Source organism: Macaca nemestrina, chromosome 1, assembly GCF_043159975.1.
Source record: "Macaca nemestrina isolate mMacNem1 chromosome 1, mMacNem.hap1, whole genome shotgun sequence".
NCBI lineage: Eukaryota > Metazoa > Chordata > Mammalia > Primates > Cercopithecidae > Macaca > Macaca nemestrina.
In genome coordinates, this window is record NC_092125.1 from 5,543,986 (window position 1) to 5,561,616 (window position 17,631).

General features: G+C 37.0%; 1 protein-coding gene across 7 annotated transcripts in view; it reads left to right on the forward strand.

Moving 5' to 3' along the window:
* LOC105474669 (AKT serine/threonine kinase 3) overlaps positions 1-17,631 on the forward strand; it is a 356,860-nt gene that overhangs the window by 172,036 nt on the left and 167,193 nt on the right. For all 7 annotated transcript variants that reach the window (XM_011729486.2, XM_071069549.1, XM_071069543.1 and 4 more), the window contains one exon: positions 16,058-16,169. In XM_011729486.2, the coding sequence (XP_011727788.1) occupies positions 16,058-16,169 (112 nt within the window). The remainder of the gene's footprint in view (positions 1-16,057; positions 16,170-17,631) is intronic.

Below are 17,631 nucleotides of genomic sequence, written 5' to 3' on the forward strand. Positions count from 1 at the left end.
TACTGTTGCCCAGAAGCTTTACCAATAACCTAAACAGTTAATTGATACATATTTTGTGTATTACATGTACTATATACCATATTCTTATAATGTAAGCTAGAAAAATGCTATTAAGAAAGTCATAAGGAAGAGAAAACACATTTGCTGTTCATTAAGTGGAAGTGGGTCTTCATCCTCATTGTCTTCATGCTGAGTAGGCAGAGGAGGAGGAGAAAGAAGGCGTTAGTCTTCCTGTCTTGGGTAGCAGAGATGAAGAGATGTGGAGCAGGAGGAGGAGAGAGAAGGCTTTGGTTTTCCTGTCTTGGGTGGCAGAGATGAAGAGATGTGGAGCAGGTGGAAGGGGAAGGCAGGAGAGACAGGCACACTTGGTGTACTATTATTGAAAAAAATCCATGTGTAAGTGGAACTGCGCAGTTCAGACCTGTGTTTTCCGAGAGTCATCTGTGTGAAGGTTATTAGAAAGAAAGAAAACTTTACTTCCTTTCATTAACAACCAACATCCTAAAAACAGTATGTGATACAAAAAGGGACATGAATTTGGAGCTAGAAAACCTGGATTTGAGACTCAGTTTTACCACATTAATGGCTTGATGATTTTGAATAAGTGATTTAAACATTAAATAGCTTCTTTTTAAAAAAATTTTTGAACTGGAAATGACCATACTTTAGAACTCAACTGAGAGGATTAATTGAGAAATAACGTATGTGAAATCTTAATGTAGTGAAGCAATTGATAATATGCTAAGATAATTATTTAGTAGTTACTATTTAAAAAATAAATTTTGGAGAAAGATATAATAGAAAGCAAAGTTTTCCTACTGATTTAAATTGGCAGAGATTTAAGATGAGATTTTCCCCCTTATTCTTCTAGAGATCAGTGAATAAACTGATTCTTTTACCTTAGTTCATATAGCTTGCTATCAAACCAGATTTTAAAATGAAGTGTTTTTGTTGTCGTTGTTGTTGTTGCTGTAGTAAATACCCAAGAGGCTTCTTTATGTCTGTGGTTGGAACCATCTTTCAAAGCCAGGTTACCTTATTTGGAGTCAGAATTCCTGAACGCAAGTAAAACACATCTATACTTTCCCCTTACAGTTTAAAGAAGTTAGAGAGTGCTTTCCAACGAGATCACTATTCAATGCCTAGGTTACTGGCTGATATGCTGTGGGTACCTAACAAATATTGTGTAATTAATGTCTAGATTTACTATGGAAAAAAATGTGAAAAATAAAAACATAACAGAAAGGTCTGAGCCTAAGAGGGCAACTCCATTTGGAAGTAGAGGCCCTAAGAAAAACTAATGAATGGTATAGGATGGTAGTAAAACCAGGCAAGTCAGTGTCATGGAAGTCAAGGAAAAAGGACTCAAAGGATAGAGAGCCAAGAACATCAAATGCTGCAAAGAAATGAAAATGAGAACAAGAAAATGTATCTGATGAAAAAGAGACTTCAGTAGAGTGGTAGAAACCAGAATTTAGCTAATTGGTTAAGGCATAGGTAACAATGGCCAGCTTTGTAGATTATTTTGAGTGATTTACCAGCAAAATGAAGGAGAGGAATGGGGCAATTAGGGGGAAGAGGACCAGCATTTAATACAAGTGCTTTAAAGAGTGACTTTGAGGCTGGGCGTGGTGGCTCATGCCTGTAATCACAGCATTTTGGGAAGCAGAGGTGGGCTGATCACCTGAGGTCAGGAGTTTGAGATCAGCCTGTTCAACACAGTGAAACTCCGTCTCTACTAAAAATACAAAAAATTAGCCAGGCGTGGTGGCATGCACCTGTAATCCCAGTTACTCAGGAGGCTGAGTCAGGAGAATAGCTTGAACCCGGTAGGCGGAGGTTGCAGTGAGCCGAGATTGTGCCACTGCACTCCATCCTGGGTGACAAAGCAAGACTCCATCTCAAAAAAACAAAAAAACCAAAAAAAAAAAAACAAAGTGACTTTTGATCTGCATCTTGGTCTTTGTATATGTTTATTGTTTATTTCACTGTGGTATGTAAGCACTGATAAGCTACTTTGAAGTTATGTGAGTAGAAATTGTCTCGTTGGTACAGATGGAAATCTCGAGGCATTTAAGTTGTAAGTTACTTGTAAGTGGGAGCTATACAGTGGGTACATATGGACATAAAGGTGGAAATAATAGACCCTGGGGACTCCAAAAAGGGGAAGGGTGGGACAAGGACCAGAAAACTACCTGTTGAGTACTATGTTCTTTATTTGGGTGATGAGTTCACTAGAAGCCCATATCTCAGCTTTATACAATATACTCATGAATCAAACCTGCACATGTACTTCATGAATTTAAAATTTTTTAAAAAGTTGTATCATAGTCATATCTAATAAAACTAATCTTTAGTATTACCGAGTACAAATTCATATTCAGATTTCCCACTTGTTGCCTGAAACTGGTTTAGACCAAAATGTATTAAGGAGGACCACGCATTGCATTTGGTTTTTATACATCTTTTAAGTCCCTAGTAGTCCAGCAGAGTATTAGAATACCCTCCTCACCCCACTTTTGGGTACATTCAGTTATTAAAGAGACTACGTCATTTATCCTATGAAAGTTCTCTCTTCTGGAATTCTCTGATTGTTTCTGCAAGGTGTCATTTAACTTTTCCTCTACCTCTGTATTTACTGTAAAATGAAGTTAGATCTAAGGATTCCATCAGATTCATATTCAGAATTTTTATCAAGATTGTTTCCTTGGTGAGTCTGTGTACTTCATATTGCGTTATGTCTAGAGGTACCTAGTATTTGGTTGACCAGCTATTAGTAATGCTATCGTTGTTCACTGGGTTATGGTAGTGACCGCGTCGTCTCTTCATTATAAACTTAAGTTTTCCTCCTGTGGTTACCAGATAATCTGTGGTTTGACATGTTGGCACTATGCAATATTTAGTCTTAATTTTTATTTACCAAATGATTTTACCATTGGTGATTTTTGCCTGAATTAATTATTTTATTAGGGGTAGATTATCTTTTAGCTGTTTTTTAATATGTGATTTCAGTTAGCCAAGGCACAGATAAATTGGGGCAATGTATTAGTCATTCTGTTTGTTTGTTTATTTGAGACCAGCCCTGTTTAGGCATAGTACCAGAAATCAAATAGTATGGACCTTCCCCTAAGGGAATTTTCAATCTAATGTACATTCTTGTTGGATTGTTTAAATATTTTGTTATCAAATCCCAGTTCATCATGTTTCAAATATAAATAGCTTTTCTTAAAAATAGACCGGGCACGTTGGCTCACGCCTGTAATCCCAACATTTTGGGAGGCTGCGGTGGGCAGATCACGAGGTCAAGAAACTGAGACCATCCTGGCCAACATGATGAAAACCCGTCCCTCCTGAAAACACAAAAATTAGCTGGGCCTAGTGGTGCACACCTGTAGTCCCAGCTACTCAGAAGGCTGAGGCAGGAGAATTTCTTGAACCCAGGAGGCAGAGGTTGCAGTGAGCTGAGATTGCGCCACTGCACTCCAGCCTGGTGAAAGAGTGAGACTCTGTCTCAAAACAAACAAACAAACAAACAAACAAACTCATAATTATTTTTCAGATTTTACCATGTTATTCAGTAGCATGTTATGTAATGAATGGTTAGATATCCTGTGTACGTCTGAATGATTTGCTTCTGTTTCATGCATTATGACTATAAATAAACTGCTTATTCTGGTGTATGAGTACAATGGAGTTTTATGCCACTGTTAAATATAATGATGTAGATCTTTATTTACTGAAATGGAAAATACCCAAAACATATAATATCATCAATCATGGTTTCATTTTTATTTTTAAAAAGTGCTTAGGAAAGGTCTAAAAATGTATGTATTCAAACACTAATAATAGTTATACCTGAATGGTAGGATTATGAATATTTTTATTTTGCTTATACTTATTTATGGGGTTTTCTGTATTAAGCATGGATGATTTATACAGTGAAAGTAAATCAAGAAATATGTTTGAAAGCCAACTTGCCCACACAACAATGTGAATTTACTAATAATGTCACCAAGCTGTGTACTTAAAATGGTTAAAATGGTGCATTTTATGTTACGTATATTTTACTACCTTTTAAAAAAGCCCATGGCTATTATACTGGAAAAATTAAAATCAAAGCCAAAAAACCAACATGCCTAATTCCTTGAGTCCACTAGATTTTTGCATGCCTCTTATAATTCTTTTAGTAAATGATTTATGTCGTTTTTATATTTTAACTGTTGTCTCAAAATGACCACAGTATGTTTATTTGTAATTTCAGGTAGGCAAAAAGTATGCAAAGAACAGTTGTTCTAGAAGATTCTTGAGGTGTGTATTTGTTTAATTAGAGGCAGTATTCGGTAGGTAAACAAGATAGAGAAATATTGATGGGGAAAATACTGGCTCTGTAAATGTGCTTTTGGTAAATTATAGTATTTGTAGTGACCATATTCAAAAAAGAAAAATGTGTTAGGAGAAGTTCACATTAACATATCGTGACTTAAAATTCAACTCAAGTTCATAAATAGTATTTCATGTTAATTCCAAAGTGGTGGTTTATGATAATTAAAATGTCACAATTTGGAATGTGGATGATAAAGTGAAAAACATCAAAAAAAAAAAAAAAAAAAAAAAAAAAGAAAAACATCTTCTAGAGGGAAATATAATGTTACTAATCCAATCTTACTCCCATTATTTGTTGAACCCCTTGTATTATGGAATCAAATGTAATAACTTTGTCTTCTCTCCTGTTGGCTTATGTGGAGATATGTTGAGTCTGGGTGATAAATAAGCAAATGGTTCAGACAGAAATAACTAGCAATGTGAGTTGGATTGATGTGAGTCTGCAGATCACTTTTCCATTATTAGTAGTTGAACATTTTTTTAATCATTAACTTCATTGGTATTGGAGAATGTGAGAGCCAGCAGCGAAAGAGCCCAAAGGCTCTCTTGCCTTCCTTTCTGCTATCCTTACCACTTTCTTTCCCTTCAGCTTCTCATTCTAAACCACCTCTCATTACTCCTACTTGGAGAAATGAGATATCAAGGATCAGCATCCTGCTAGGAGATAATCCTCATTCCTGTCCATCCCTATACGGTGGAGAGAACCAGAGACAAACACATTGGAGCCCTCACCAGCTCAAACATTATTATCAATTGAAACTTATCCTGGATTTCCTTATATGAGAAAATGTGTCATAGATGGGAGAAGGGCCAAGCACAGGGAAGGTATAGAGAAGGTATAGAAGAGGGAACAAGACAGTACTGTGGCTTTGATAGATGATTACTGATTTTTAAGGCACTTTTCCTAGCAGTATATTCTCTTCAGAAGAGCATGGGATTGGGATTGAGATAGACTTGGAATAAATCCTTATATAATGACTCACAGTTGTGTGTTTTGGGGCAAGTTATTTAGATTCCTGAGTCTTTTAAATTTGCTCATTTATAAATTGGAAGGTAATAACACCTTTTAGATTTTTCCTTTGGATTAAATGAGTAACATTTGTACACCACTCTTTGTGCAGTGCCTGGAATGTAGTGATCGCTCCACAGTTATCTGCTGCTGGAATTGCTGTCTACCAGGACACCCGCCTAACCTAAGTCACCTTCACTCAGTGGATTAAATGAATCTCTTAAAGGTTGATGTATTGAATCCTAAATAGGTATTACGCTTTTTTGCCCCTAGAGAGTGAAAACATTAAACAAAAGATAGAAATGCTTTTTGTCCCATTCAAAGAACCTCCATGGTGTATCACACTTTTAAGACCTGAACAATAAACTTGATTTATAGTCATCGTAACTCACAGCCAGCATTATTTCATTCTGTGATTTAATGAAAAATGGAATCTATTATTATGCCTTTGTTTTTCACATTGGATGTTATTTTAGAAAGAATAAAATTAGTGTTTAAATGGCTAAAGAGGTTGGTTGAAATGAAACTTTTAAACATTTTAATAAAATCCAAACAGATGATCTCTAAAAATTTTCTTTGGTGTATGTATTTCTTGATCTGACATGTTGCAGTCTTTCTAATTGGCTTTCAGGTTTGCAGAGTAATTACAGCTTTGAACAAACTTTGTCATCTGTGGCTCAGAATGGTGTAAAGTAAGCAGAACATTTAAAATTCAGTTTGTGGTTCATGTTGCTCAGGAGAGTTTAACTAGTGTATAACTATCTAATACAAGTAATGGTGTAACAAATAACACTGAGAAGTATGTTATAATAAAAGTTAGCTACCTGGCATTTTGTATAAGCACATTTACTTTACTGATAATCAGTTGGTTAATAGTTCTTAGAATCTCTATCCAAAGTTTCTACTTCTGATTATTTATTTTTTAAAATTTTAATAATTTATTTTATTTAACCCTATATATGCAAAATATTTTTTTATTATACTTTAAGTTCTAGGGTACATGTGCACAATGTGCAGGTTTGTTACATATGTATACATGTGCCATGTTGGTGTGCTGCACCCATTAACTGATCGTTTACATTAGGTATATCTCCTAATGCTATCCCTCCTCCCTTCCCCCCACCCCAAAATAGGCCCCAGTGTCTGATGTTCCCCTTCCTGTGTCCAAGTGATCTCATTGTTCAATTCCCACCTATGAGTGAGAACATGCGGTGTTTGTTTTTTCTCCTTGCAATAGTTTGCTGAGAATGATGGTTTCCAGCTTCATCCATGTCCCTGAAAAGGACATGAACTCATCATTTTTTATGGCTGCATAGTATTCTATGGTGTATAGGTGCCACATTTTCTTAATCCAGTCTATCATTGTTGGACATTTGGGTTGGTTCCAAGTCTTTGCTATTGTGAGTAGTGCTGCAATAAACGTACGTGTGCATGTGTCTTTACATCTGTGTGATTTATAATCCTTTGGGTATATACCCAGTAATGGGATGGCTGCGTGAAATGGTATTTCTAGTTCTAGATCCCTGAGGAATCGCCACACTGTCTTCCACAATGGTTGAACTCATTTACAGTCCCACCAACAGTGTAAAAGTGTTCCTATTTCTCCACATCCTCTCCAGCACCTGTTGTTTCCTGACTTTTTAATGATCACCATTCTAACTGGTGTGAGATGGTATCTTACTGTGGTTTTGATTTGCATTTCTCTGATGGCCAGTGATGATGAGCATTTTTTCATGTGTCTATTGGCTGCATAAATGTCTTCTTTTGAGAAGTGTCTGTTCATATCCTTTGCCCACTTGTTGATGGGGTTGTTTTTTTCTTGTAAATGTCAGGATCAAATTCACACATAATAATGTAAATGGGCTAAATGCTCCAATTAAAAGACACAGACTGGCAAATTGGATAAAGAGTCAAGACCCATCAGTGTGCTGTATTCAGGAAACCCATCTCACGTGCAGAGACACACATAGGCTCAAAATAAAGGGATGGAGGAAGATCTGCCAAGCAAATGGAAAACAAAAAAAGGCAGGGGTTGCAATCCTAGTCTCTGATAAAGCAGACTTTAAACCAACAAAGATCAAAAGAGACAAAAAAGGCCATTACATAATGGTAAAGGGATCAATTCAACAAGAATAGCTAACTCTCCTAAATATATATGCACCCAGTACAGGAGCACCCAGATTCATAAAGCAAGTCCTTAGAGACTTACAAAGAGACTTAGACTCACGCATAATAATAATGGGAGACTTTAACACCCCACTGTTGACATTAGACAGATCAATGAGACAGAAAGTTAACAAGGACATCCAGGAAATGAACTCAGCTCTACACCAAGCGGATCTAATAGACATCTACAGAACTCTCCACCCCAAATCAACAGAATATACATTCTTCTCAGTACCACATCACACTTATTCCAAAATTGACCACATAGTGGGAAGTAAAGCACTCCTCAGCAAATATAAAAGAACAGAGATTTTAACAAACTGTCAGACCACAGTGCAATCAAACTAGAACTCAGAATTAAGATACTCAATCAAAACTGCTCAACTACATGGAAACTGAACAACCTCCTCCTGAATGACTACTGGGTACATAACGAAATGAAGGCAGAAATAAAGACGTTCTTTGAAACCAACAAGAATAAAGACACAACATACCAGAATCTCTGAGACACATTTAAAGCAGTGTGTAGAGGGAAATGTATAGCACTAACTGTCCACAAGACAAAGCAGGAAAGATCTAAAATTGACACCCTAACATCACAATTAAAAGAACTAGAGAAGCAAGAGCAAACACATTCAAAAGCTAGCAGAAGGCAAGAAATAACTAAGATCAGAGCAGAACTGAAGGAGATAGAGACACAAAAAATCCTCCAAAAAATCAGTGAATCCAGGAGCTGGTTTTTTGAAAAGATCAACAAAATTGATAGACCGCTAGCAAGACTAATAAAGAAGAAAAGAGAGAAGAATCAAATAGATGCAATAAAAAATGATAAAGGCGATATCACCAGAGATCCCACAGAAATACACACTACTATCAGAGAATACTGTAAACACCTCTACGCAAATAAACTAGAAAATCTAGAAGAAATGGATAAATTGCTCGACACATACACCCTACCAAGACTAATCCAGGAAGAAGTTGAATCTCTGAATAGACCAATAACAGACTCTGAAATTGAGGCAATAATTAATAGCCTACCAACCAAAAAAAGTCCAGGACCAGACGGATTCACAGCCGAATTCTACCAAAGGTACGAGGAGGAGCTGGTGCCATTCCTTCTGAAACTATTCCAATGAATAGAAAAAGAGGGAATCCTCTCTAACTCATTTTTTGAGGCCAGCATCATCCTGATACCAAAGCCTGGCAGAGACGCAACAAAAAAAGAGAATTTTAAACCAATATCCCTGATGAACATCGATGCAAAAATCCTCAATAAAATACTGGCAAACCGAATCTAGCAACACATCAAAAAGCTTATCCACCATGATCAAGTGGGCTTCATCCCTGGGATGCAAGGCTGGTTCAGCATACACAAATCAATAAACATAATCCGGCATATAAACAGAAGCAAAGACAAAAACCACATGATTATCTCAATAGAGGCAGAAAAGGCCTTTGACAAAATTCAACAGCCCTTCATGCTAAAAACTCTCAATAAATTTGGTATTGATGGAACGTATCTCAAAATAATAAGAGCTATTTATGACAAACCCACAGCCAATATCATATTGAATGGGCAAAAACTGGAAGCATTCCCTTTGAAAACTGGCACAAGACAGGGATGCCCTCTCTCACCACTCCTATTCAACATAGTGTTGGTAATTATGGCCAGGGCCATCAGGTGGAAGAAAGATATAAAGGGTATTCAATTAGGAAAAGAGGAAGTCAAATTGTCCCTGTTTGCAGATGACATGATTGTTTATGTAGGAAACCCCATTGTCTCAGCCCAAAATCTCCTTAAGCTGATAAGAAACTTCAGCAAAGTCTCAGGATACAAAATCAATGTGCAAAAATCACAAGCATTCTTATACACCAATAACAGACAAACAGAGTGCCAAATCATGGATCAACTCCCATTCACAATTGCTTCAAAGAGAATAAAATACCTAGGAATCCAACTTACAAGGGATGTAAAGGACCTCTTCAAGGAGAACTATAAACCACTGCTCAATGAAATAAAAGAGGACACAAACAAATGGAAGAACATTCCATGCTCATGGATAGGAAGAATCAATATCATGAAAATGGCCATACTGCCCAAGGTAGTTTATAGATTCAATGTCATCCCCATCAAGCTACCAATGACTTTGTTCACAGAATTGGAAAAAACTAAAGTTCACATGGAACCAAAAAAGAGCCCACATTGTCAAGACAATCCTAAGTCAAAAGAACAAAGCTGGAGGCATCACGCTACCTGACTTCAAACTATACTACAAGGCTACAGTAACCAAAACAGCATGGTACTGGTACCAAAACAGAGAGAGAGAGACCAATGGAACAGAACAGAGCCCTCAGAAATAATACCACACATCTACAGCCATCTGATCTTTGATAAACCTGACAAAAACAAGAAATGGGGAGAGGATTCCCTATTTAATAAATGGTGCTGGGAAAATTGGCTAGCCATAAGTAGAAAGCTGAAACTGGATCCTTTCCTTACTCCTTATGTGAAAATTAATTCAAGATGGATTAGAGACTTAAATGTTAGACCTAAAACCATAAAAACCCTACAAGAAAACTAGGCAATACCATTCAGGACATAGGCATGGGCAAGGACTTCATGTCTAAAACACCAAAAGCTATGGCAACAAAAGCCAGAATTGACAAATGGGATCTGATTAAACTAAAGAGCTTCTGCACAGCAAAAGAAACTGTCATCAGAGTGAACAGGCAACAAAAATGGGAAAAAATTTTTGCAATTTATTCATCTGACAAAGGGCTAATATCCAGAATCTACAAAGAACTCTACTCCTGATTTTTAAAATTTAAATTGCCCTACCTTGCTTTGGGAATAAAAGGAAAATACTCTTTTAAAGAAGTATTGGCTAATCCATGTATTAACCACCATTTCCTTTAAGAATCATGTGTTTCTGATTCCTTATTGTGAACATGCAAGAACTCAGAAGTTTTTCTATTTACTTGATCACTGGTTTTAACATGGTAATTTAGAGTTTTAACTTTTTTGAATTTGGATTCAGCTTTTAAGTTATATTTGTTTTGTACAGCAACAAACCATAAGACATTGTGATATTCTCTTGGTAGTCATCCAACTACCACTTGAATATCTTGGTATACAGATTGAATGTGTTTGTAGAGTGTTTCATACTGAGATCTATAAAATACAGGTTTATTTCTATTATACTATTTATTTGTAATTACACGTAACATTATTTTTGTTGGACTAGAGGGTTCAGAGGACCTGATCAAATCCTTTATATCATAAATGAAATAGTACTTTATAATTACATGGGTAGAGTGATTAGTAGTATGGTGTGTGCTATGAGCTCATAGAGTTTCCTATTCATTTTTGTGTGCCCAGCATTTTGCATAGTGCCTGGCCCATAACTGACATTTCATATATATCATTTGGTTCATGGATACTTAGCAAATTTAGTAAAAACAGTCAAGTTGTGCATAACTACTTAGTCATTATGTTACTCTTTTAATATTTTTCCAAACCACTGCATACATAAATACAAGAATTTTATTCTTTTCTAAGCCATTCCTTTTCAGTGATCTGCTTGAGAATGGTAGTTAAAGTAATGTCTTTTATTGTTTTCAGCAGCCTTATAAATTATGGTAATTGATATTTGGAATCTGATAACGGCACTTTAGCTCCTAAAAGTCTGGTGTTGAGAAGTTCTTTAAATTATAGCATTTAAACTTCATTTAGATATGGTGTTGAAAATGTGCTTTTAATTCATGATAGTGCTTTTAAAGATGATGAACTTGAGGGCTTAGATGTAAAGTACTTTCAAAAGGATCACACCGCTGATTGTGTTAGAGCCTGGATTTGAATTTCTTATTCTGATTGCAAAGTCCATTATCTTAATTACCTTATATCACCATAATGGGAATCTGAAGTAAAACTGAAATAGTGAACCTCAGACTGGGCATTCTTTCTTTGCTTCTGTTCTGTATTTCTCTGTACCCCATAGTTCATTCTTGAGTATTTCTCTTGGGCACGCCTCTCATTTAAGTGTCTGTCCTCCATTCTTTACATTTAAAGCCAATCAGTTGCCCAGTCATCAAGTATTTATTATATACTCCTATGTCCTATCACTGTCCTACATGCTATAAGAAGAACTGTGCACACAATTCCTAACTTTTAAGTAAGTTAGCTCGTGAACTACTGGCTGGAAATTTAATAGAACTTTTGAAAAGAAGGATATGGGGAGTAACAGTTGGCTTCAAAGAGAATCAGACTGATGGGCAGAGTCAGTCATAGGAATTGGTTGGCTCTTTATTAGTACAAATTAGTATAATGTCTTTGGTATTTTAAAACTTACATCTTTCAAATGAACACTGTTTTTGCTTATTTTTATGGAATACTATATTTTGTATTTTTTAACTTTTATATTTCAAAAAGTATGTAATGCTGCTATACAGAGTTGAATTGTGATATAATAGATTTTGTGACCTGTTGATTCTACCACCTTTTCATTATTTTGCACATCCCCAGGTTCTCACTTTCCTCCATACCCTTTTTAAATTTCTTAGTTGATTATCGTAATTACTCCCTTGCCTTGCTCCCTTGCCTTGGATTCTCAATTCTTTTCTGTTTTCTTGCTTTGACAAACTTACTTGGTTAAAATACAGCCTTGCTTAAATTCATTACTCTGTGTTCCTCACCTGTACACATGCAGCTGAATATATTTGAGAGAAAATACACAAACCATGATCTCTGTTACTACTTTAAATTCTTCATTATTAAATTCAGGTTGGTCCTTCATCCTTCTTGGCCGTCATGGTAGATTTCCCTAGTCTGTCTGTACTTTGGTTTTCCCAGAGTGCTATTTCATATCTTTTTTTCTTCAAAGCCCGATGAATCCTTTTGCAACCTATTCCCGATGGCTTTATATCCTAATTCATTGAAAAAAAAAAAAAACAGAAGCAGTGAGAAAATAATTTCTACCAGCTTTTACTTGCTTCTGTACTCCTAATTGCTTTTGGGCCCTTATATCTTCTCTCTTATTTCATTACTAAACTATTTATACTCCTGATTAGAGCTACCCCTTTACTTGTCTAATAAATTTAATCCCTTCTTGCTTCTGTAGGAACATTGCTTTAGAAATTATCATTTGGTAGCATCAAAATTACCTTCTTTGTTGGATTATTACTACCAGAATTCATTCATTTGGAAAATATTTATTGAGTACTGTGTGTCTGGCATAGTTCCAAGTGCTAAGAATATGTGAATGGAGCTTACAATCTAGTTGAAAAGACAGTAAGCAAAAAAGATACTAAAAAACTTCATATCAAATGTTAGAAAACAGTAACATGCTATGGAAAATAAAAAATAGAGCAGGTAAGAGAAGATGGAGGGAGAGTCCTAGGTAAGGGGTGCAGATTGCAGTATTAAATAGGATGTTTAAGGTAGGCAGCTGTGTGGATGTGTGGGGTGGGAAGAGTGCTAGGCAGAGGGCAAAAAGTTCTAAAGCAGAAAGAGTGTAGTGCATTGTTGAGGAAATGCAGGGAAGCCAGGGTGGCTGGCAGAGCAGCCTGAAAAGAGAGTACTAGGGAAGTAGGTCAGAAACTTGAGTAGGGTTGGTGGGAGGGTCAGATCACATAGGACACCTGCTGATCACTTAAAGGCCTACTCTTCTATTCTTAGTGAACTGAAACACTGCAGAACTTTTTTGCAGATCTTCATTTTAAGAAGATTTCTGGCTGCTGTATTGAGAACAGACTGCAGTGAGGGGCAGGGGAAAGCTATTCTAAGGTTTTTGGAATCATCAGGTGAGAGACAGTGATGGCTTAGTCTGAGGTAGTGGAGGTGGTGAGAAGTTATCAGAAGCAGGTTATGTTTTTAAAGTAGAAACACCAGGATTTGCAGGAGTGAATGTGATGTCAGAGAAGAGAGGACTTGAAGGGGATTCTTGGGTTTTCAGCTTGGGCAATTGAAAGGATGGAGGTGTCGTGTGAGCTAGAGAAAACCATAGTAGAGGTTGGCAGACGGAGGAGCAGGGATGAGAGAGATCAAGAGTTCACGTTCGGACATGTTCAGATGTCTCCCAGAGCACAGTTTCGGTCTTTAGCTTCTATAGTCACTCAGCATCTCTAAACAGGAAGAATCTGGTTTTAGGGCAGCTGGGAGGTTTAGGCATTGGACACGGAGAATCTGAACTAGAATTACAGCAGTGGAAAACCGGTTATGAATAGTCTCCCACTTACAGTAGTTCAGTGTAATGATGTCTTTTACTTTACCATGCTCCTGACAGCAATACACACTCAGTGGAAACTGTATTTCAAATTTTGTATTTTTGTCTTTTCCTGGGCTAGTAATTTGCTGTGTGATACTCCCTAGTGATGCTGGGCAGCAGCAGCAAATCATAGCTCGCAGTCAGCCACGGGATCACAACATGCACAGTAGATACTCTACAGTGTACTGTGTTGCCAGCATTTTTCTGGATGCTCTTATTTTTTGTGTTTTCACATCTCGTCATGTCGACAAAGCATCCATCTATGTGTAGTATTCAATACTGTTCTACAAAACAGGCTTTGTGGGAGATGATTTTGTCTAGCTCTAGGCTAATGTGAGTGTTCTGAGCGTGTTTAAAGTAGGTTAGGCTAACCTATGATCTTGGGTAGTCTAGGTGTATTAAATGCATTTTTCCTCACAATATTTTTGACTTTCAGTGGATTTATTGGAATGTAACACAGTCATAAGTCAAGGAGCATCTGTAATGACAAATAGTATAAAAAAGGAAGATCACTTTATCTTTCAGCCTAGGTGATGGAAAAATTATGCAAACCGGGAGGAGAAATGCATTTTAGGGGGAAAATACTGATTCAGGGGTGGTCCAGTAATTCAACCAGGTAGAAATATTCACTACGTATTTAGACATGTGTGTGTTAAAGTAGAACTCCGTGGTGAAAAAAGTTTGGATTTTGATATTGGTAAACTGAGAGATGATTACTGAAAACATGAAAACTGTTAGAAAAGAAAAGAAAACTAAGCAGAGACCCTTGGGTGAATGATTTCTCTCAGTGTAAAGGGCCAGTAAAGAGCTAATCTGGGACTGGGCACGGTGGGTCAAGCCTGTAATCCCAGCACTTTGGGGGGCCGAGGCGGGTGGATCACTGGAGGTCAGGAGTTCGAGATCAGCCTGGCCAACATGGTGAAACCCCGTCTCTAGTAAAATTAGAAAAATTAGCTGGATGTGGTGGTGCATGCCTGTAATCACAGCTACTTGGATGGCTGAGGCATGACAATCACTTGAACCCAGCAGGCGGAGGTTGCAGTGAGCTGAGACTGCGCCACTGCACTCCAACCTTGGTGACTAGAGCGAGACTCTGTCTCAAAAAAAAAGAAAGAAAAAGAAAAACCACAGCTAATCTGAGTAATGAATTGGAACTGTAAAGACAGAAATGGTGGTTGATAGTTGCTAATGATGGAGATAGGACACAGCAGATAAGCACTGAGAAAAGACTTGAAGTTTTCAATGGAGATAAATTAATTTCTTTGAAAAGAGCAGAGTCAGCAGACAACTCTACCCTATTTTTTTCTTGGTGTCCAATACCACTTATCCTTTAAAACCCAGCTCAGATATATGCCAAATAATAGTTAATGTTTGTCGAAAGCTTACAGGTCTCATATTATGCTAATATTACATGAGTTTATTATTCCTACGTCAATTCTATGATGTAGATACTGTTTCCCACTTAACTGTTGAAGACTAGAGAGTTAAATTAATTTGTCCAAGTTTGTATAGTTAATGGTATGAAAATATAATTGAATCCAGGCACACCAGTGTCAGAATCCATACTTTTAGGCTCATGTTCTTTGACATCTTCCTAGTTATTCACTAACAGAATTTAATCACATTTAGACTGACTAGCTCTCAGGGCTGTGGATAGTAAGAGTTGCAGGCAGTTTATATTGTCAAAGGGCTTATAATCTAGGTAAGGATAAGTGATATTTGTAATTTTCTTAAAATGATAAGTAATACTGTAAGATAGTCTATGGTAAGTGACAAATGAGGGATATGGTAATAAGTAATGAGAATTGAGAGGATGAAATGGCCAATCTAGGGCCAGGTGTTATGGAAGGTTTCATGGAAGGAATAATGTTTGATCTGGACCTTCAAGGATCAGAATTATTGTGACTGCAGGTGATGCATATGGATAGAGATAAAATAAGTGGGGGAAGTATTTCAGATAACAAGAACAGCTGGAGCAAAGCCATAAATAGAGGAAAGGGTAAGATGTGTTTGGGGAAAATTATATAGTCCAGTTGAGGTGGTTAATGTGGCCAGAATGGGTGAAGGATTGGAAAGGAAGACTAAGGTCAGGTTGTGAATAATACTGAGTGGAGATCCATAGAAAGCTGTGAGTTCACACTGGGTTTTGTTTAAAATAGAGCTCTGTAGTTCTCAATTATTTACTTCTTGGTTTAAATATATCCATATTTAAAGAAACATTTTATTTTATTCTTAGAATGCCAATTAATGAAAACAGAACGACCAAAGCCAAACACATTTATAATCAGATGTCTCCAGTGGACCACTGTTATAGAGAGAACATTTCATGTAGATACTCCAGAGGAAAGGTAAGAAATTCATTTGTTTTCATTTTGTGAAAAAGCAACATTTGTGAAAAAGCAACACTCCATCTAATGTATTTGTGTCTGACTTTATTATTTGTAAATATATGTAAATATATTTTTTAAATGCTATAGTCTCTAAATTCTTGTTTCTGGCATAATACATGAATAACGGTGGCTTACAAAATAATATTTAATACATCAGAACCTCTGGGCATGCTAGAAGATATACTTTCAGAGAAACAGAACATTTAAATGTTAAAATATACATTTAAAAAGACATTTTTGGCCTGGCACGGTGGCTCACGCCTGTAATCCCAGCACTCTGGGAGGTCAAGGCGGGTGGATCATGAGGTCAGGAGATCAAGACCATCCTGGCTAACACGGTGAAACCCCGTCTCTACTAAAAAAATACAAAACAAATCAGCTGGGCATGGTGGTGGGCGCCTGTAGCCCCAGCTACTCAGGAGGCAGAGGCAGGAGAATGGCATGAACCCGGGAGATGGAGCTTGCAGTGAGCCGAGATCGCACCACTGCACTCCAGCCTGGGTGACAGAGCGAGACTCTGTCTCAAAAAGGAGAGACATTTTTATAGCCAAACTACCTTTTTTAAAAAATTGTATGATTGTATTCATACTTGCAATTCTGAGGCTAGTGATAGCAAAAGATTGCAATTAACATGCCATTCTAAATTAATTGCAAGTGGCTGCCTGGAGCACTAGGTTGCTAAGGATTCTGAGATTGGGTCTAAGGAGCGGGAGGGAGGATTAATTAACATTGACTGTCATTATTGCTAAAGTGGGTAGTGACAACACTGTAGTAACCAACTCATCAACTTCATCGGGTCCACGTTTTTATCCTCCTGATCTATCAGTTTTTACAACTACTTCCCAATTCTATATCCGCTCACTCTGATACTGAGTTAGGTCCAGGTCCAGCGACCACAGTCACAAAACCGTTATCCTGTACATGTTATATTTGATCCTAATCAGCAGCTTTGTGAAGTTAAGTCTTATTAGCCTTATTTGCCAAATGAATACATTAAGTTTTAACAGTCTTGTCTAAAATTTTAATAAAAGCACAATGGTAAAGTATTATTTTAATAACCCTTTTGATCAGTAGAGTAAATGGTAATGTATGATTGATTAAGAAATATAGAAAAGAGTTAAGCATTGATAATATTTTCTTTTGTGTACTTCCAATCTTATTCTGTGCAGATGTTATTAGGCCTTTAGTATATATACCGTTCTGGGTATGGGTCCCCGAGCTCCACCCCTCCCCGCATACCCTCCCCTCCCTGTACACCCTCCCCTCCCCACCATTGGTCCTGGGCCTTTTCTCCCTTGATAATTAATACTGAGCTTTCAGTTTGTTGATATGTCCACCCATAATCCATAGCCACTAAGTTGGGCTAATTCCTATGTATCTTTTCAGTTCTGAACTTAAAATGTTATTTTTCCTACAAAAC